General features: G+C 34.4%; 1 protein-coding gene across 1 annotated transcript in view; it reads right to left on the bottom strand.

Moving 5' to 3' along the window:
* PAPOLG (poly(A) polymerase gamma) overlaps window positions 1–21,954 on the bottom strand; it is a 31,834-nt gene that overhangs the window by 4,187 nt on the left and 5,693 nt on the right. The window contains exons 4-21 of the mRNA XM_047745347.1: window positions 18,785–18,866; window positions 18,438–18,547; window positions 17,356–17,409; window positions 15,470–15,581; window positions 13,232–13,321; window positions 10,890–11,028; window positions 9,984–10,056; window positions 9,096–9,216; window positions 8,696–8,780; window positions 8,256–8,309; window positions 5,981–6,100; window positions 5,443–5,552; window positions 3,392–3,513; window positions 2,968–3,143; window positions 2,512–2,600; window positions 2,217–2,431; window positions 1,623–1,688; window positions 1,388–1,444 (exon numbers count right to left, since the gene is read on the bottom strand). Of these exons, the coding sequence (XP_047601303.1) occupies window positions 1,388–1,444; window positions 1,623–1,688; window positions 2,217–2,431; window positions 2,512–2,600; window positions 2,968–3,143; window positions 3,392–3,513; window positions 5,443–5,552; window positions 5,981–6,100; window positions 8,256–8,309; window positions 8,696–8,780; window positions 9,096–9,216; window positions 9,984–10,056; window positions 10,890–11,028; window positions 13,232–13,321; window positions 15,470–15,581; window positions 17,356–17,409; window positions 18,438–18,547; window positions 18,785–18,866 (1,875 nt within the window). The remainder of the gene's footprint in view (window positions 1–1,387; window positions 1,445–1,622; window positions 1,689–2,216; window positions 2,432–2,511; window positions 2,601–2,967; window positions 3,144–3,391; window positions 3,514–5,442; window positions 5,553–5,980; window positions 6,101–8,255; window positions 8,310–8,695; window positions 8,781–9,095; window positions 9,217–9,983; window positions 10,057–10,889; window positions 11,029–13,231; window positions 13,322–15,469; window positions 15,582–17,355; window positions 17,410–18,437; window positions 18,548–18,784; window positions 18,867–21,954) is intronic.

The following is a 21,954-nucleotide window of genomic DNA, read 5'->3' on the forward strand; positions in this document are numbered from 1 at the left end:
GATGAGGGGGTCGAGGATACTAAAGATGATTACACAATGAAGTGAAGGCCAATGCCGAGAGACAGAGACCTCTAAATACAGAGTGTGTGATGGCAGCAATATGTGAGTTAATTCCCCTCCTATGTTACATTAGCTAAATCTACATCCTACCCACATCCATTCAAAAAACATGAAAAATGTCTGACATACATAAAAGAGGACAATGAAGACTTCAATATCACAACCAAGACTCAAACTTTAAGATTTTGCTACATTTGTTGGGTTTATATCCTTGCCCTTTATACTGGAAATATTTTAAAGCCAGACCCAGGCATGTCATTTCATGCTTTTGTACTTAATACCCACATCAAACTTTCTTCTTCCATTATATATAATTACACATCCATTTTTTTGGTAATCTACTCTTTATGTTAAAAGAAATTTTATGACTTCTACAACTATTAGGAAGTATGATACTTTGTTTGTTTTAAAATGGCCAATACATGGGGTGTCTGGATGGCTCCGTGGGTTACAGCCTCTGCCTTCCGCTCAGGTCATGATCCCAGGGTTCTGGGTTCGAGCCCCGCATTGGGCTCTCTGCTCAGCAGGGAGCCTGCTTCCCTTCCTCTCTCTGCCTGCCTCTCTGTCTACTTGTGATCTCTGTCAAATAAATAAAATCTTAAAAAAAAAAAATAAATAAAAAAAAAATAAAAAAAAAAATAAAATGGCCGATACATCGTGAGGTACCTGGCAGGGTGAAAATTGACTGTTGCCAAATACTTTACTCTTTAACGGGGTGAAAACAAGCCATTTTTTTTCACTGTAAACTCTCAGAGAAGGGCTGTTTCTGAATACACACACACACACGGCTGATTTTTGAGCACCTGCTTATTAACTTACCATGCTTAATAATAGCATGTTATTAGTTTCAGTGGTAGTTCTTTGAAAAATAAGTTTTAAAATTGAGATTTAGGGACTCTTTAGCTCATGTTTTAAAGATACTTACTATGAATACTAATATATTTGGCTCTTCCAAAATATTAATAATTACCAAGCCTAAGTTTTAATAGTAAGCAGTGATGTACAATAAAAATATACTATCAAGTGTTGGTAAGCAATTACTATGCTGAGCACTAAACTTCTTTAAAAAAATAAACAAAGGCTACACATAATCCGAGTAAGTAATAAAGTCTTAAACTACCTCCTCTTTTCCTCCCTTCTGAGATACATATATTTAATGACCAGACACTGTTTGCTACTTCCACCCCAACTCCCAACTATATGCTGATCTTTGAGGACAGGGACAAAATCTTATCCTGTTGTTTCACTCAGTACAAGGATCATAAGCTTTTTGTACCTGTAGATAGATTAACATGAATTAACCTTAACATGAATAAGACTTTGTTACCTTTTTGCGAGATGTATCAATTGTTGGAATAGGCATACATTCTCCTCCAATGGCATCCTAAAAACAGAATTATATTCAAATGTAAACTTTCTTTCCTTTGGACGCTTATTTCTACCCACAAAAAACCACAACCCAAACTTCACAGGCCTATCTGATCCACTTTCAAATACAGTACTTTTCCTGATACATAGCTCTCTGAAAGTAATATTTTGAGGCACATTATTAATACATTTACCATTGCTTTTCTTTTTCTATCTTCAGGAGCACGTGATTCCTTAAACGTTGATTCAAGCCGAATAAACTAGAATATAAACGTTAAGATGAATTGCTATTATTACCTACAAAAACCATATTATCTATGTAAGCTGAGAAACTAGTGATAAGGCTTTCGTCAAAAATATTGCAAACAAGGGTTGGTGAGGGAAAAGAATTTAAATTAGACTAAATTCAGCTGCTACCATTAACTTCTGGAGTGATATTTTTGGTTAACTCAAAGCAGATGGTAACATAGTAGTCTTACCACCACCTACTGGAGGCAGAAGACCTCAACATTTTAACACCTAATAAATATCATTAGTTACCAACAGTGGCCTCTGGGTAAGTCAAGGAGAAACTCAGACTAATCAGTCAAGTTTTCAGATCTATTACTAATTTCAATTTAGGACGAACAATCAATCAGTATTATTCCTTTAGGGTTTGGGCAAATATTCTTTTTAAACAGTCCTAAGGAGCACTAAGCTATGGAGAATTGTGAATTTCTCTAGTGCTAGTTTAACTTCAAACAAACAATAAAAGAACTACAGAATTAGCAGTAAGGTTGTAGTTTTACCTTTTCTATGTCTTTCAACCTCTTAGAAGACCCATCTATGGATGGAGAATGGGATCTCTTGTGTGTAACATTCTTAGCTGACATTCCATTAAGATGTGGTTGTCCCTGGGCAGGGTTGTGGGGTGTCGGGATTCTAGGAATGACATTTCGTCCCACTACAGTAGGAATGGTGCACACAGCTGGGGGTGATACAGCTTTTATTGCAGAATCAACTTCTGAAAAGGAAAGAAAAATTCTAGTCATTAAATGTATATGTAGTAGTAAAATAATTACTAACACAAGTACAGATACCTACTTGCACCAATAACTGGGATAGATAGTCCTTGTGCTGGGGGGACACTCAGTGGCTTTTCCACAATGACAGCAGCAGGCTCAGCATTACTCCTATTAAAAGTTTTGAATTATTGAATAATCTGTGTTACTTATTGAAAACACTCAACATTCAGGATTATTTCTTTAAGTACTTGCACCTTAACATTTCATTGGAGGATGAGAAAAGGGGAAGAAAGGCAGAGGACCAAGTAAAAAGTGAGAAAAGAGAAAAACCTGTGCATTTCTGTGTACTGATCTAATCCTACATCTTCATAAGCCTACCCCATGTCCCAAGGATTACAACAAATTGCCAAGTATTTCTAGCCAGAAAATGACTAGCATTTGGTAAAATAAAATATATTAACAAGATATTTAGCTAAAGGTACAGAAAAGTTTACATCATCCCCAAACTGAAGACTGAAAATTCTGAAAGACAGACCTTTCTGTTTCTCCTGAAGGAGGAATGTCAGGCTTGGAAGGTTTGTTTGTAGACACTGGGGAATTAAAAGGTGTTCCATTATCAGTGTCCCTGGAGCTATCCAAACAATTGCTATCTAGAGATGATCTTTTGGATTGTGGTCCACTTGAACTTCGACTAACATCAGAAAGACTTTGCTGGAAGAGGGGAAAGCAGTTAGGATTTCAAAAAGCAAATGAAAATAATTAGTGGTTTCAATTCAGAAGTACATAAAATGAATTATCTTTTGTGACTAATAAAGGAGGGATTTTAGTTCTTGATTGAATAGTACCTTTCTTTCCTTTTTTCTCAATAGGTTCGGGAGGCTGTTATAAATGCAAATCTGGTCCTAGGATCATGTGTCTGAGTGGAACCATACACTGGAAAGTTAAGATTACAAACTCACCTTTTTCTTCTTTTGAAGAATCTCTGCTGGAAGGTAGTGATGAAGCTGCTTTTTTTTAACATGAGTTGCTTCAATTTTCATTCCTTCCTTTAGCATGTTTATATTATTTGCCTGTCTGTACACTGTAACAATGTTAATATGTTAAATGGGCAAGTTCTTCCTGAACCAAGAGGTTTGTTTTCTTTCTCTAAAATGCATTTGGTATCTCCCCATTATCTCACAAACACACATACCCACCCTGCTTATAGAACAACTATTTCTCAAACATTTTCACCATATCCCAATCCTATTTAAGTACCAATTAGGGGCGCCTGGGTGGCTCAGCTGGTTAAGCATCCAATCTTTCAGCTTGGGTCATGATCTGAGGGTCGTAAGATTGAACTTGTGTTAGGTTTGGAGCCTGCTTAAGATTCTCTCTCCCTCCCTGCTCCCTGCTAGTGCACCTGTGCATGTAAGCGTGCTCTCTCTCTCTCTAAAGAAATAAAGTCTTAGAAAAAAAAAAGTACCAACTAGTTTTCTCATGTCCAACTTCTAAAATTTTCCAGTAATTCAATCTCATTAACAAAATAAACCCATGAATTTCTTCCAAATCCTAATTTCTGTTTTTTTTTCCCATAAAGCAACCTCTTTCTCATAATTACTTGCCCAAGTCTTAGCTAATCCTTACACTAAATATCCAAGATGCAATTTGAGCTCTTCTCCTCCATGAAGCTTCTTTTACTACACTAATCAGGATGTCAGACTGTTAGGAACTACCTAGAAATACATCCTTATTATACAAGCAGGGAAATGAGGCTCAACAACCCTGAACAACTTACTGAGACTGAAACACACACTGACCTAGAGTGCCACTTCTAGTGCTTTTCAGATCTTGTAAGAAAGTCAGTTTTACTAACACACAAATTATGTATGTATGTATGTATAATGTATAATGTATGTTCAGCCATGAATACCAAATTAGATTATAAGCTTACTGAAGACACACATAAGAGGCTTCTTTTGCACAGTAACTACTGTGACATGTGGTAAATTATCTAATCTCTTGGGGGTCTCAGTTATCTTTAGTTTTCTAAAGAAGAACATTCTATAAATCTATAATAAACAGAGCTTCCCAACCTCCTGCTTTTGGAAAAGTGAGCCCAAATTAGAATGGAAAAATTTATGTTTGCATTCCAGATTGCATATAAAAGCATCACCAGGAGTGCTTGTTCAACTTGAAGATTCTCTGGCTCCACTCCCAGAGTGGGGGACACAGTAGAGCTGATGTGATGTACAGGAATCTGCATTTTCATGATAAATGTGAAAGCTAGTTTAGAAGAATTTAGAAAACTCAGATGAGCCAAGCCAAAAATATTAATAGTATGAATGTACACTATTCCAGATTAAGACAACTCCAAATTTATAACAGATACATTAAGATATTCCAGAAAGGTGTCATTAGGGAGCTACACGTGAAAGACACTCTTTCACTGATTCTGAAACATAATCGGCAAGCTGTACAACCATTAGTACATGTAATAAATACAAAAATCATCTTTATGATTGTGCTTCTATCTGTGTAGAATGAAAATAAAAATCACCTATGTGGGGTTTTTTTTGTTGTTTGTTTTTAAATAGATAATACCATCATTTGGTACAAAACTCAAACAGTTCAGGGCACTGAGTGAAGTCTCCTTGCCCTATCCCCTAGACATACCTGGCCCCTTGACCTAAAGCAACCAGTTCTGCCAGCTTCTCTTTTAAAAACTATATATCCTTCCAGAGATATTCTATGTATTTATAAGCAAACATGCTCACACATATGCATTTTTTTTTTTTTTTTTTACTTATTTATAGAAATGGTAGTGCACCATACAGACTGTTTGGCAACATTCCCCTCACTTAATATCTTAGAGATAGTTTCACCATGCCTTTACTTTTTTAAATAGAGCACAGGTTTTCATAATAGGGATGTACCATATTCATTTAACCAATGAAAAACAGAGCTAGCCAGGTCCATGGCAGATACAGCCGAGGTTGAGAACCACAGCTCCATGGTGACAAAGTCTTACCTGTATCAGTAAATGACTGTATATCATAGGTCAAGTCTATGTTGACACTTTCTGCATTTTCTACTCTCCGAAAAATTATTCCAAGGAACCACATTGATATGTAATTGTTGCTATAAAATAAAAATTTTAAATTTGCATTAATTTTTTTTACAGTTTTGCAGATGTCATTTGGTAATTCAAACTTGGCACCATAAATACAAATTGTAATGGTTTGGCTAAATTCTTAAAACTGACTACAACAGCACCGATCAGTTATCCTGTGTTGTTATAAAGAGGATTAAATGGCTTTGTAAACTACATACTAAAATTCTACTTAAAGATGCTCCAAATTTTACGATGGAGTTTCTGCTGGGGTCTGTGGGCTATCAACACAGCATCTACTAGTTTTAATGCATGACCACTCATGCTCAAATAATGTATCATCCTCCCCCATCAATGCTTGTTAAATGACAATCTCACAACTGATCTTAAACAATGCATCTTTTGTTAACATTATCTAAGAAATACAGTACTAAACAATAATTAATAATTAACTTACTCTTTATGATGTTCCTTATTTCCTGGGAATGACTGGGGATTTACATGGGCAAGAGTAATAAATTCATTTCGTTCCAAGTTTCCAACAAGCACACGAATTTTAGATTCCACTAACCCAACCCTGAAATAGAACAGTGAACAAAATTTTTCCTTTTAAATTTGGAAACTACATCTAAGTAACCCAAAAAGCATATTAGCTATGATGCTTTACATGTTCATTAAAAAAATTTAGTCCAATATATTATGGACTGTTTAAAATACCATTTAAGTAAATTACAAGTTACTTGGTGAATTTCTGTGTTTCCCTCTTCCCCTTTTAAAACAACTGCTCTATTCAGTGAATTCCCAATCTAAACTATCCTGCCTGTTAAGACCATAAAATAGTCATGATTGGAGCATGAACAAAAACTGTTGGTTAATCTGGCTCTAAATACTTTTTCACTTTCAAATCTTATGTCTATATGCTAAAACTAAGATATGTTTAAATAACATGGGGGGAAAAAAGCTCTAATAACTAGCACCTAATTCATGATACATGTGCTCATATTTTCATAAAATTGGTACTAGATATTACACTTATAAAAGTTTCAGTAAAATCAGATCAGATACTACTAAAACATAGAAAGTTTCATCAGGTTTCTGCAACTTTGTTTCCTAAGTGGACTACTGTCAGTTATATTAACTTACAATGATTTCATTAATTAGAAAGAATAACTACAAGGACATTTTTACATTATTCAAACACTTGAAAAAGCCTATACATTGTAACTGTGTGTGCTTCAACGGCACATATATGGGATGTTGGGTTACTGCTCAGTGTTATCTAAATGAGAGGTTGGCAAACTTTCTAACAAGGGGCAGATAGTAAATATTTTAGGCTTTGTGGGCCAATTTCTGTTGCAACTATTCAACTCTGCCATATAGCAGGAAAGAGGCCAGACAATATATAAATGAGTGAGCATGGCTCTATTTCAAGAAAACTTTAATTTTTTTTTTTTTAAGATTTTATTTATTTGTCAGAAAGAGAGAGAGAGAAAGCACACAAGCAGGCAGAGAGACAGGCAGAGGCGGAGAGAGAGGCAGGCTCCCTGCTGAGCAAGGAGCCCGATGCGGGACTCGATCCCAGGACCCTGGGATCATGACCTGAGCCGAAGGCAGCGGCTTAACCCACTGAGCCACCCAGGCGTCCCTCAAGAAAACTTTAAAATTTTAAAAGTTCATTTATTTTTTATTTAGTGATCTCTATACCTAACATGGGGCTCAAACTCACAACCCCAAAATCAAGAGTCACATGCTCATTCGACTGAGCCCTCTCAGGCGCCCCCCCTCAATAAAACTTTATTTTAAAAACATGTGGCAAACTAGATTTGGCCCAGACCATAGTTTCCCAATTTCCAATACAGACAAATGAAATATTCTTTTTTTTTTTTAAGATTTTATTTATTTATTGAGAGTGAGAGACTGAGAGCGCTGTATTCAAGTGGGGGAGAAGCAGAGGGAGAGAGATAAGCAGACTCCACACTGAGCATGGAGCCCAACCAGAGGCTTGATTCCATGACCCTGAGATCATGACCAGAGCCAAAACCAAGAATCAGAAGCTTAACCAACTAAGCCACCCAGGCACCCCTACAAATGAAATATTCCATTTTGGTGACAGGATTCTTTTCAGTGTCTCTTTAATTGTCAATAAAATAAGCACTAAACTTTGGAATCAAAAATAAAACAGTATCATGTTTCCCTTCCCAGAGGTCACACCTGAGGAAAGCAAAACCATTTCTGGTGGCCTAAAAGCTTCTGCCTGATGGAGTTAGGGATGTCAGTACACTGGAGGCAGAGGGAATGAATTTGGATTCACTAGAAATAATGCACTGCTGCTTGACCAAAAATGCTTCCCTTATCTGCTGACAGAAGTTTTCATGCCACTAATCTCCTAAATTAAAAGAATATAAAAAATGTATTTTCCTTCTAGTTTCGATGGGGAAATGTGATGGCAAGGATGGAAAAGTCAGTAAGAGGTAACAGATTCATTCAAAGTGCCTCACAATTTTGCTTAAATCTGAGAAGTGGCAAAAGGCAAAGACTATACACATACTGTTATTTTATGTTACTTCTAAGTCTGAAACATTGATTTGACAGCATTTCTTAAACACTGATGCTGCACAGTCATGTAAACAATACGATTTAATAATTTTAAGGATAAATGTTTTGTAAATGGTAAAACATCATAAAAATGTTATCACTACAAAGTAAGTACACAACTTGAATATCAGTCTTACCACTCTAGATGGTTTTCTTCTGTTGATGCACTGGCAGTCAATACTATATAATGTCTATGAAGAATTTTTAGCCACAATTGGAGGGGAAAAAAAGCCAGAAACATAAGTTAGGGTCTGCTCTTCCATCATTATTTGTTCTTTCTTCCTCCCACTGAACAAAAGAACTAATGTACGGACACAGCTTATGAAAATTAGAACATGCTCTGATTTTCAAAAAATTAATTCTAGACCCTACAATTAAAAACGATTCACTAAAACAAACACCACTAATACTGGGTTAGATACTACTAGAATACACAAACTCAACATTTGTGATTTCTGCTAACCTATTCTCTACTTCACTTGAAATATATGTGACCAAGTCACCCACCACATATTAACTTTGTAAGTTTAACATTCTTCTTTAAACACACACACACAAAATACAAAATTTCAAATACCTATACTTTTGAAAAAAATTTGGTGGCTCAAGTAGTTTGGACCAGTCTGATTTCCCTTGAAGGATTTCATCTGTGACTGCAAGACCTAAATTAAAAACAAGAGAGAGACTGATTTGGAAACGGGCTATTTTATTACCAGCTTCTATATCACTCTATCCCAAAACCTCGAACTCTACCAAACTCTAAAGGGAAAAAAAAATATATATATTTCTCAGAACACAAAAATCAATTTCAAACAGATTGGGCTGGCTCCATTTTGGACTTACTATATTTTGGAAAACCATTACTGGAAAAATAAATACATATTTGAAAGAATTTTTTAGAAACAACAGGCATAACTGCACTTTAGAATAAAACTGTTGTAAATCAAAAACTTATGGGAAAGGGCCAACAGGTTTACCTTGTTTAAATTCTTCTACCATTACTGTTCGAGTTGAGGTGGACACATTATACGTAGAATTCTGCTGTGGGTAGGCAGGGGTGATTATGGGCATGAGATGATACCTATCTGATGGATTTACCTGTGAAATTAGAAGCAGAATAATTGATCTATTCTCCTATTTCAGTTGTCCTCACTTCATTTCCCCAAAAGTCTGAAGAATATGAAATATAAATTTAATACTACATTTCCCCAATTCTAAGAAGTACATTTTCCCTCCCCAACTACATTTATTTCTGAAGTCAGGTATGTCTGATATTCAAAGGCACCTCTGTAAAAGTGTATTTTTCCTCTGAAAAGCTGTTAAACTGATGGTGTATCTTATAAATAATGGTCTTTCAGAACCAAGAAAATACAGTATCATAGTTGCAAAAAGCATTATTAATCCAATGATTCTTAATCTTCTTTCTGCACCCACTCAATGGACAACTCCCTATAAGTAACTCAGAGGAATGAGCACTCATTCTAAAAGCAAATGAAAATGTAAGGTGAGAGTTATGCTAGCTTAGAACCACGAGTCTGCTTTAAATTGCAGGGCAAAGTAAATCTTTTATATACTTCAGCACTTTATTAGTTATAACTAATTACTTAAAAGAGTTTTTAACAATGGATTATGACATTTTGGTTGATACACCCACTCATCTACTTTTATATGGGTGATTTTTAATGACATAACATTTGGATCAGAATTTGAGATACAAATCACCTGCACCAAAAAACACAGCAGACAGAAAGAACTATAGCTATACAGAAGGAAGATGAGCAGGAATAAGAAGAATTATTTTTAGATTGCAATTTAGAGAATCATCCTTTACCTAGAAGGTTCAGTTTCAGTAATAAGTCACATACCCGAGGATCCCAAACAGGCAAATTTAAATTGCTTTCTTCTGGTTGCTTCAGCAGCACAGGATTTGGCCATTCCCTAACATAAATAAGGCAAATTAATTCACACAGGATCTCACTTCAGGAACTCTATGAAATGTTAAAATCATCAGAATCTCTCTTAACTTCCATAGAGCAAACGGTGTGGATGGGTATTTGGTATTGAAAAAAAACAAACGGGCAAGGGAAGCAAGTATACAAAGTGGTTATATTTTAAATGTGTCTTCTGAAAGGGCAAATACTGTTTAGCTCATTAAGCTGTAATTAATTTGAATCTGAATTTTCCAGGGGCACCTCGGTGCCTCAGTCAGTTAAGTGTCTGACTCTTGATTTTGGCTCAGGTCAGGTCATGATCTCAGGGTCATGAAATTGAGCCCATCAGGCTCTGCGCTAGGCATGGACACTGCTTAAGATTCCTTCTCTCCCTCTGCCCACTCCCCACTCTAAAATAAATAGATAAATTAAAAAAAAAATCTGAGTTTTCCCCTTCCTTCTATTTGCTCACATGGATTTAACTCTGGTAACTTAATAGCAACAAGGACGAACTTTACTGAAAATACTAATAAATCCACATAGTAGCTATGATTATCACTTCCGATTTACATATAAGACATTAATCTATATGTAGCTAGTCATCAGAGGCAAATAATTGCGACCACTCTCAAGCTAAAAGCCTATATTTACAGACCTCTCCCAACCCCAGGAGAAAGTGCCATGTGGTGTCTTATCATTGTCTCAAATTTGATGTCTTTAAACTTTTAACTTAAAAGGAATGGAAGACAAGAGAAAAAGTCTATGCATCTCTCTTAAATTGCTGAACAAATTTATGTAAAGGCAGAAACTAGTAAATAAAGTATGCATATGAATACTTACCACTTAGAAAAAACTAAAAAGAACTTATGAACTAAAGTAGAAGCTGCTGCATTTGGGTATAATTGACAAGTTCTTGCAACTAGCATTGCCCAGGAGACACCACCAAGGAATCCCAGCATGTTGGAATAAATACCACGTCCTAGAAAATTAATATATTTGTTAATTATTGTTAGGATCTACCATCCATGACATTCAACTAACTATAAGGAATGGGATAACTTAGTTCCTACGACTGTTCTTAGTTATCCTTTCCCCTCTGGAAATAACATTATACAATCAATAAGCAGACCTTTTATTAGTAAGCTATAAGCTGCATCTTGTCCCCCTACTTCTCCAAAACAGACACCTCAGTTCCCTGCCTCAGTTCTGACTGCCGAACCAGGCTCTATTGATATAACACTGGAATTTCCCCCTTTTCAATAGCTATGGTTGAGAAAGAAATGAAAGGAAGGGTTTACAAGTAGAAAGAATAAACATTTCATTAGTAATCATATTCATGGGCATTTTAAAATCAAGCGTAAAATCAACTAACTTCAGTATTTTGCAGAATTTCAATCTCTCTCCATAAAGTACAATATACCATTGATATTAGTCATTTCTCTTAAATTGTTTCTTAGAGCAATCTATAAAAAAGTATTACCATATTTCATCAAACCTATTGGGTACTCAATTACATAATACAGCATTATTTTACGTCCCACTAATCAAGAAAGAAAGATACAAAATGTCAATTTCAGATATGTTAAAGTATGTAAAATATGCATCTAAGAATTGACAAGACATGGTATTTAATCTAATCTGTAAGGAAAGAAAAATTGTGATGTTCCTTTCTTGCAAATTACTTTATCCTGACTATGTAAGGTTAACTGAGCCCAAGGACAGATCCTACTTGCTTAAAGGTCTTTTTAGATATGTACTTCCAATATGGTAGCCACAAATCACATGTAGCATTTTTTTGGTTAATAGCTTTACGGAGATATCATTCATATAGCATAGGTTTCATCAATGTAAAATGTTAAAAATTAATGGCTTTTAGTATATTCACAGAGTTGTGTACCCAACCACCATAATCAATTCTGGAACACTTTCATCACCCCAAAGAGAAACCGTTAACAGTCACTGCTCTCCATCCTCCCAGACTGAGGCAAGGACTATTCTTCTATCTTTATAGATTTGCCTATTCTGGACATTTCACATAAATGGGATTTAACTCAGTCCTTTTTATTGCCAAGTAATATTCCAACATTCCATATTATGGATACATCATCTTTTGTTTATCTATTCATCAGTTTATAAACATAAGGTTGTCTCTTTTTGAATTATGAGAATGCTAAAAATAATCTGTGCATACATTTTTTTTAAAGATTTGAGAGAGAGAGTGTGTGTGTGTGTGAGAGAGAGAGAGAGAGTGGGGGTGGGGCACAGGCAGAGGGAAAGCAGCAGACTCCCCTGAGCATGGAGCCCAAAGCAGGGCTTGATTCTAAGACCTAGAGATCATGACCTGGGCCAAAATCAAGAGTCAGACGCTTGACTTAACAAAACTAAGCCACCCATAAGCCCTATGTGTGCACAAACTTTTGTGTGGACATAGGCTTTTACTTCTCTAAGATGCTGTTTAATTTTAAGTTGTAAATTTAATTTTAAAATTCAGTTCCTTGGTTGCACATTTCAAGTGCTCAATAGCTACATGATTACTTTTGGATAGCATAGATATGAAGTATTTCCATCATCACAAAAAGTTTTATTAGAGAGTGTGGTTTTAGACTAGGTAAAACCTGGTGCCAGAAGTATAGCACTACTTAAATGTAGTTACAAATAATAGAAAATGTGCTATGCCAGCTCAGGATTGCGTCTTTTATGAACCATATCTTATGTGTATATATAAATTAGTTCCAGGCTTTATTAGAAAAATGTCGTAACATAAAAAATAAAGTTGAAACTATCACTGTAGGTTCTTCATTAATAAATTTACGGCATACCTACTACAAACTACATGCTGCTGGTAATGGGAAGACAAAAATGAGTAAGATGGTCCTGCCCACAGAGGACTTGAAGAATAGTGAGGGTTTCACTCTTCCAGTTCTAACTCCTTCTGACTGCCTGGCTAAAACTGGAGATGAAAAGTCAGGAGGTTTTAGTTTTCAACCAAGGAACAGGAGGATAAAGTCACCCCTCAGAGCACCATAACCACTGTATGTGAAAAACAGGATTCTCCAAAATCTACTGGACCTCAATTCCCAACAGTATAAAAAGACTCAGGAGTTTCCATATGTGCTTCTATCATTAGCAACTGAAAATTGTAATTTTATAATGCAAACTTAAAAAAGATGTGGGATACTTACGTTTTGCCCATAATTTGACTGCTCTTAGGGTGAGTCTAAAAGTTTCTTTATTTGGCACTAAATGCAAAATTTCATCAGTAACTCTACATCCTGAAAAAGATAAAGCATTCATTTATCATTATGCAATAAAATCTAGTTAATTCAGACACACTTCTAATTTCCAGATTCTCAAATGCTAAAACTACCAAAGATAATAAAATGTGGGCTTATTTTCTCTATGTATTTGAAATTTAGCACATATATGAGAAATTACTTTACTTTCAAAGAATTAAAAAGTACATGGCTAATGTAATTCAATATTAAAATAAGAGATGGATCTGAATAAGTTTAGCTTTTTTCACCATTTGTCTTTACTGCTAATCAAATGTCCCCAACTTATAAAACGGAACAATAAAGCAGTAACAATTGCTTTAAAATACACCTTATTTCACAAACACTGTGATTTACTGTTGTATTCTGAAAGTACAATAAAAATGCAGTGATAAAAGATGCCATAATCCAGTGTTTTGTTCTCAGAGAGAAGTCTTGGACCCTTGGGAATGCTAGGTTAACCTATTTTTTTTTTAAGTTTGTCAAACCTATTTGTATAATAACAATAAAGCTTTGCCTCTTTACTGTGTTAACATTTGCACTAGTGGTGCAAAAGCAGTGGTAGCTAAACTTACTGGCTAAGCTTTAGCAACAAACTGTACTAGTAAATAATTATTTTCACCACCACACATTTTAAGTTAGAAAACAGGAAAGGAACCCATCCAATGTTTGAGCAAGTTAAAGAAAGCTGAACTACCTGTTTTTTTTTCAAGGAACACCAGTTTTACTTAGAAGAATCCTAAAAAATGAACAAAGTGAGCCCCTCACTTCAAGGAAAACAAATGACAAAACTTGTTACCAATAATAAAATTTGAGCTTTCAAGTAAAAATTAGAATTTTGGATAACTAGTATCTGCTACTGTGAGACTGACAGCTTTCCAATATTTAAAGACTTTTCTGATGAGACTGGGTGATATTAATGAATGTGATTTTCATTTTATAATGAAATGTGTGTTAACATTTTGAAGATCCAAATAACCTTGTGAACCAGTAATTTCCTAATGACCGAGGCATGACAGTACAAAATCATGTATGGGTAAAAGATCTATTCAAAGAACAAGAGACCAATAGATTTTAATGTAAGAGTATAAAAAGTTAATTGATGTGGTTTTAGAGTCGATATTCAAATTAACCTTTAAAAAAACACTTTTACTCACCAATAAAAAGGAACAAACTTCTGATCTATGCTACAAACATGGACAGACCTCACAAACACTATGTTAAGTGAAAGAAGCCAGACACAACATACCACACATTGCATGATCCCATTTACATGAAATGTCCAGAAAAGGCAAATCTATAGACACAAAGTAGAACAGTGGTTGCCTAGGACTTGGGGTTGGAAAGGAGAATGTCTGTAAATGTGTAAGAGGGATCTTTTGAAGATAACAAAAATGTTCTAAAATTGCATTAGAGTGTACAACTCTGGGAATATGGTAAAGACTACAGAATTGTACTAAAAAGAACAAATTTTTTGACATGTAATTATACCTCAATAAAGCTGTTGAAAAGAAAAAGGATACTGTCACTGGTCAAATTTTGCTGTATTATCAAAGAATATCCACAATTTTCTGAAAAGGCTATTAAAATTCTCCTCCCTTTTCCAATTATGTATCTTTAAGAGGTCAGATTCTACCTGTGCTTCAATCAAAATATTACAAGAAATTAATTGACTGAAAAGAGATATGGGAATCTAGCTATCTTCCATTAAGTCAAAGAGTTTTGCAAATATGCAAAAAAAAAAAAAAAAAAAAGCCAGTCTCACACGAAAACATACTTATATTCACTTAGAATGGGTTATTTTGAAATAAATGCTTTAAAATTTTATTTTTATTTCTAATATGGTATATATTGACAGATATAACCCACATAAATGGAAGATCTTTGGGGTCTCTCAATAAACTTTTTAGAGCACAAAGGCATCCTGAGACCATTTAGTCTGCGCACCATCACTATAAACATAAACATTTCAAATAAATGTATGTCTTTTAAAATGCCTAAATGTGCTCAGATTATTTATATAAAGAAAATCACATCATTTTTAACTGAGTTAATCCAATCCCTTAAAAAGTCCATTAATAGTTCTGCAAAAAAGATCTGTCTAATTGTTTTCAAGCAGGTATCTGAGATTTCTTTTTAGAAGCTTACCATTTAGGCTGCGAATACACCTTATATCAAGGCTTCTCAGTCGAGAGTCGTCTCTTAGATCTAAATTATCTGATATGGTTTGAATTGCCAGTCTTGCAAAGACTAGATCAATCTTTGGAAAGATGCAAAAAAAGAGAAAAATATTACTTTTTCTCCTTCTAGTCCATTCTCCCCCCCACCCACCCAACCTCAAAAGTATAAAGTTCTAATGATTAGTTTGGGAAGTTCTACCAAAACTTCAAAAAGATTATGTAGGCAATCTCACATGGGAAAATCACTGCAAAGTTGTGTGAGGGTAATTAAAGTCACAAATTAAGGGAAAGCATTTTAATTTTAGCATATATGCCAAGCATTAAAAAGAACATCAAAATCTTATGAATGAATTTCTAGATAAAGATGGCAGATCCAACACACATTTACATTCACTCCCTCTTGAAACCCCACTAAAACACCAGTAAAATTTCTTTTTTTTTTAAATTTAATTTTGTTTTCTAAAGGCATAACCCACTAGGATGAAGGGAATAAAAGGAGACAACAGCAAAAACTATGTAAGAAGATGGATAAGTGGTAACAGACTTAGCAGATTTAAGAAAGCAGAGATAAAAAAATATTGTATCCAGGAAAGGATAGGTAGCTACAAATACATACATAAATAGAAAGGAACATTTAGAAAAATAAAAAAGTTATTCTTAGAAATTAAAAATATGACAGCAGAAATGGAAAATAGGAAGCCTGGAAGATGAGAAAACCCCCCCAAAGCAGAAATATAGAGATATGGCTGTCCAATATACAGAAAAAAGAGAGAAAAGGCAGGAAATCCAATAGAATTCAATACAATTTCCATGACTGAAAGGACAGGAATTTCCAAAGCGGAAGAGGACTACTAAGTGCCTAGCATATTTGGTTGAAAAGACACATACCAAAGTACGTTACCATGAATTTTACAACTATGAAGCCCAGGAATAAAAAGATCATATTAAGTGTCCAAAGAGACAAAACAGGTCACAAAGGATGAGAAATCAATATGGCATCACACTTTTCCACACAGCATGAAAGGTAGAAGACAATGAAGAAAGGCTTTCAAAATTCTGAGATACCTAGAACTCTATACTCAGCCAAACTATTATTTTGGTGTAAGAACAAAATGAAGACATTTTACTTAAACACACAGGATCTCAAAAATATGTGCTCTTTCACAGGAAGCTAGTGGATGAATGACACTAAAATGACAGTAAGTCAAAAAAGAAGAGAACTCTAGACAAAGGCAAAAAGAAATCCCAGGAATCCCAGGATGATAGTAAAGAAAGATCCAGGATGCCAACTGTTTCTCCTTCATGGAGAACAACTGGTGTGGAATCCAACATGTGAGAAGACTCACATTTTTTTTTTAAGATGAAAATGATGGAACACCTGAGAAATCTAAATCTATTTAGAGGAGATTCAGACAGCTAGCAGAGACTGACTTTTAATTAGTGTTAAGTATAAAAACCAAACAAACAAAAGGCAAAACAATTAACTCCCAAGAAACAAAATGCCACAAAGAATGATAATCTAGTACACTTTGTGCTCAGTTTCAAACATTATTTATAAGATAATAATGTAAACAGTGAATATTGATCCAATCAAAATTATAACACAATTATTTTAGATTATAGGAACGAGAAGGGTGTCTATAAAAATCATGGGGTAGGGATGGAAGCTGGTTCATTTTCCATAGTGACAAGTCAATAGATACAGGAGAAAAAAAGGTAAGGAACTATTTAAAAACAATTTGATTCTTTAAAATATGTGTCTTTGTCGGTCTGATTTAAAAAAATAAAACAAAACTGAAAAAAGCCTTATGTATTAATTCAGTTGCAAAGTCAGAAAAAATATTAAACACTTACTTCAATTCCATCAAATTCAAATTTTATAACAGGTACAAAGGCATCTTCTACAGCCTACAAAAGAGGACAACAATTAAAACACATAAAGAATCCTCTAAAGGTGTAATCCTTTCTCTATCCTTCCTAACTGCCAATGATGTGAATACCTTTGCTAAAAAGTGAAAATGTTCTTGGTATCACATTCCAAGTAAGTAAGTGCTTTTACTCTGTGACTGTGTTATTTCAGATACAGAAAATGTCATGACAGTAATTATCTATTTATCCTCCTAAAGATACTCATCAGAAACTCGCAGACAGAACTGCTATCATTTGGGTACTCACTATTTGTTGAGATTAAATTGAAAACCGATTATTTACAAAAAACACTAGTGTTAGAAATTAAAATTAATCAGAGCTCATGATTAATCTATTAAAAAATACAATGTAATTTAGAATCAGTAGAAATGTCCTCTTTCTGAGCTTTCTTAATCCCCTAACCTAACAAATTCTTAACCTCATTCTCCATTCCCAAATGCCCAAATAATGCAGATCCTTTCAACTAACCCTAGCACTTTAGACTGCGTTAAAGCTATGTTTGTTTAGTTCCCCTAATCCCTCCCTCCCATAAACTATGTCTTGTTCACTACTGTATTTGTGGGACTAAGGATAGTATCTGACAAATCACTGGTGTTGAAATTTCATTTACTAAATGAATGGCTAGATATGCACACAGAGTGACTAACTGAATCTTACACATACTAACAGCTATCATTTGATATGCATCAACCACTTATCAAATATTAGTCAATGTTAATGTCAATTATCTCACTGATCCTCAGAAAAACCTTTAAAAAAGTTTTCTCTACATCTCCATCTTACAGCTTTGAGGAAACTAGGCTCAAAGAACACAGGTAACTTAAAATCTAAGAGCTAATATGTCAGATTCTAGATTCAAATCCAGGTCTGTATTAACTATAAAGTCCATGTTCTTAACCCTCTGTTATTTTAAAAAGATACAGCAACTTCTTAAGAAGTATTTCAACAATCATAAGCCCAAGTTTTTGTTAACGAGTTCAAAATATTAAATACCAGAGGATACTTACTCTTAAGTTTCTAATGCCATCTTGATGTTTCAGTTTTTCAAAAAAAGACTGAAAAAAATCAGATCTCTCCACATGTCTTGGAGCTACACAAAGTGCATCAATGTCAGCTCCTGCAAATCAAAGTATTTCTAATTAAGACTATATTAAGTATGCATTATATTTTTGTTAAAACATATAAAAACATTATGTTCAGAAGAAGAAAATATGTAAGATGAATACAGGAAAATGTTAACAATGATTAGCTCTGAGTAGTGAGATAATGGGTTTTTCTTCTGTACTTCTAATTACGAATAACAAGTAAGAGTTTGTTACTGAAAGTTTTTATCAGAACACAGAAAAGCAGTTACCTTTGGTGTGTACTCCAAGCCTATAGGAGCCAAACGTGAAAATTTTACCACCAACAGTAGCCACAACAGAAGGTGGGAGATTCTAAAATTAAATTAAATTAAATTAAACAAATGGCATTTGATTGTTGAAATTATTTAGCATAAAAATTGCCTAAATACTACCAATATATAATATATTTGCCAACTTTGGGAAACTGAGATTTCTGAAAGTACTTCAGAGCTCTTTGGGTTGCAGCTTGAAGTAATGAGAGTATTCCCAGAGGGAAGACAAAACAAATTCATACCTACTATACATGCACACATCTCTCATAAGAAAACCATTTTTTATCACTTGATCCTACTTGTCCCCTTCCAATTGCCTGTCTTTGACTCCATCCTTCTGAAGTCACCAAGGAACTCTTAACTACCAAACTAATGCACTTTCAGTTCTCTATAGTATCATACACTTAACTCATTCCACTTCCCCATTAGTTTCTGGGAAAAATACGCTTAATTTCTTGATTGAATTTATGCAACCTTTCTGCAAGAAAGTGGTCATCTTGAAAAGACCTCCTTATACGAGGTAATTTAACATCTTTAATGAAATTTTTTTGACTGTACCAGAACTATAAGGCTACTCTTCACCTTTCTCTGGAGCCAATTCTAACTTCCCATCAGGTACTTTCTACTCATACATCCTGATCCACTTCAATATCCTGCTTAAAACAAAATAGTCTTCCTATGATAAACCAGATATCCCTTCTGATTTCTCTCTTTCTGTTCCTCATTTTCCTTAATACCTGTACCTATAGTCATTATTCTTCTTGGCTTACCAATTCTTAGCTTATATCCCTACATGTCACCTCCTTTTTATTCAACTACTGTGCCCTTAATTCTAGGCTTTAATAGAATCTTAAGCTACCTTCTTGACCTCATTTATTTTCTCCTATTCCATTTTTAAGAAAATTCACTTGATGTTCCTACTCTATTATATAACTCTTCTGCTCAAACATTGCTAATGCATTCTTCTCTGACTACTGAGGTAAGGATCCTTGGATCCTGAGAATCTCCACAATGTACTCTTACGGGATCTTTGTTGCCTTGTCTCCTGATACTCCCTTTTGAATGTCCAACTGCCGACATGTTACATAATCCAGTATCCTTTCCACCGCACTTGCCATTCTCCCCACCTCAAATGCTTGCCCATCTTCTCTGGGTATCTCAACACCATCTGTTTTTTCAAAGTTCAAGTTCCACCTTTTTCATGAAGCCTTCTCTGATGATCCACCCCTTCTTTAAGAAGCTCTTTTCCTTCTGTGCTCCTTCACTATTATCTTTAAATTTTTTATACTACATTTATTACTGACCTTTTCCCCCTGAATACATGTTCCATCCTCTCAACTATATTTAAACTCGTTGAAAATAAGAACTGTATCTACTATCTCTCTTATTTTTTTATAATGCCCAGTGCAAGCTTCAAAGAATAATATCCCTTAATTAACTTAATAAAACTATCTATGTAACAGGATATTATATTTGTTACTTCCTCTGTTGAATGGATATTAATGTTTATGACTACCATACATGATTTCAGAACTAGAAAGAAGTCAGTAAATTTATTAATATGAATCAAAAGGATAGAGAAGATAGGACCTTTTGGTTTACCTTCCTACTTTCTATCTTAGTTTACTTTCCTACTTTGAAAAGCAAGATTCTTGCATAATTAATGAGAAAGTGGTACACCAATCAAAGTAAAATATTTTTACCACAAACCAGTATTTAACTAAAATGATCTGTTTGAGTTCTAGATGGCTTATAGCTTAAATATCCCAATTGTACGTGGAACAGTCAAATGATCTTTACTCTAAATCAAACCCTTCTGATATTTTCTGAACTAAAATATGCACAAATCAAAGGAATAGTTGATACATAAAATGAAAAAAAAAAATCACTTTATCCACAGTGGAAGATGTAAAAAACAATTTTAAAAAATTTTTAATGAGGTATTTTATTCACTTTGCTTAAAAAGAAAATCCAAAATATGGGGAAGTCTTAAATTTTTATGCCTAGAAACTAAATGTAAACCAGCAATTGCTTTCTGCAGATTAAAGTATTAATATGAGTAAAATGGGAGAAAAAGCAATTTAATAAAAACAAAAAACAAACAAAAAAACCACCTTTTGACCTTGAAACAGAATATTATCAGATTTTTCTGTTAAGTGTGAAGAAACCCTGAATAAAATTAGTTAGGTACATCTCTCAACAAATTAATATAGTCTCTTTTGTGAAAGATAATACTTCATTTATTTCAAATGCATTCTAGAATAGGATTGGAAGCAAAGACCGTGCTACAACCACAATAGTTGACATAAAGACCACACAAAGTCATAAAGCTTATGATTTTAAAATAATTCTAGCAATTTGAGTATTGGGTTTGCACACCTATAGTATTTATGGGCTGATCAGAGAGGGACAACAGATTTCTTTAACATTTATTTAATGCCTGAGCTCTGTCCTGAGATTATGTAGGTGACCAAGACAGGTTTTTTTCTTATGGAGCTGATTACCTAGTAGCAGAAAAACAAACATGAATTTTTTTTTGTTTCTCATGACTAGCATTTCACCTGCTCAGAATTCAACTTATCAGAAAATCTCAACTACTGATAACCCTGCTGAGAGTTCAGAAATGAGTCAGAGAGCTGTTTGGCAGCAAAAGTAAACAACATAAAGACCATTTATTTAAACCTGATGACTGCAGACTTAGCAGAGTCCCTCATGACCTTATTCTGTTGAAAAGAACCAATTTTAAACATGTGCCATAGGCACAGAAAGAAATACTATAATTTGCTAAAGAAAGAATTCTAACAGGTGTTTATCTAATTTCTAAATCCAGGCAGATTAAGGAGCAGAGAGTTTACAGAGAGACACATTGACTGCTGTGATATATTAACTTTCAGCTAACTGTTAAGGGAAAAAGATGGGAAAACTATAAAAATTATAAAAAGCAAACAAAACTTAAAATACAACAGTTTGGGTCACTCAGTGAAGGGGCAAATGGTATCACCCAGTTGCATACACCCTACTTTGATTAAGTACAGCCACTAAAATAATATTCAGCGATGATTCCCAAACATATGAAAATTCAATTACATCCAAAATACTCTAAGAAAGCAAGAAATATGTAACCTGTT

The sequence above is a fragment of the Lutra lutra genome, chromosome 9 (genome assembly GCF_902655055.1).
Source record: "Lutra lutra chromosome 9, mLutLut1.2, whole genome shotgun sequence".
Taxonomy (NCBI): Eukaryota; Metazoa; Chordata; class Mammalia; order Carnivora; family Mustelidae; genus Lutra; species Lutra lutra.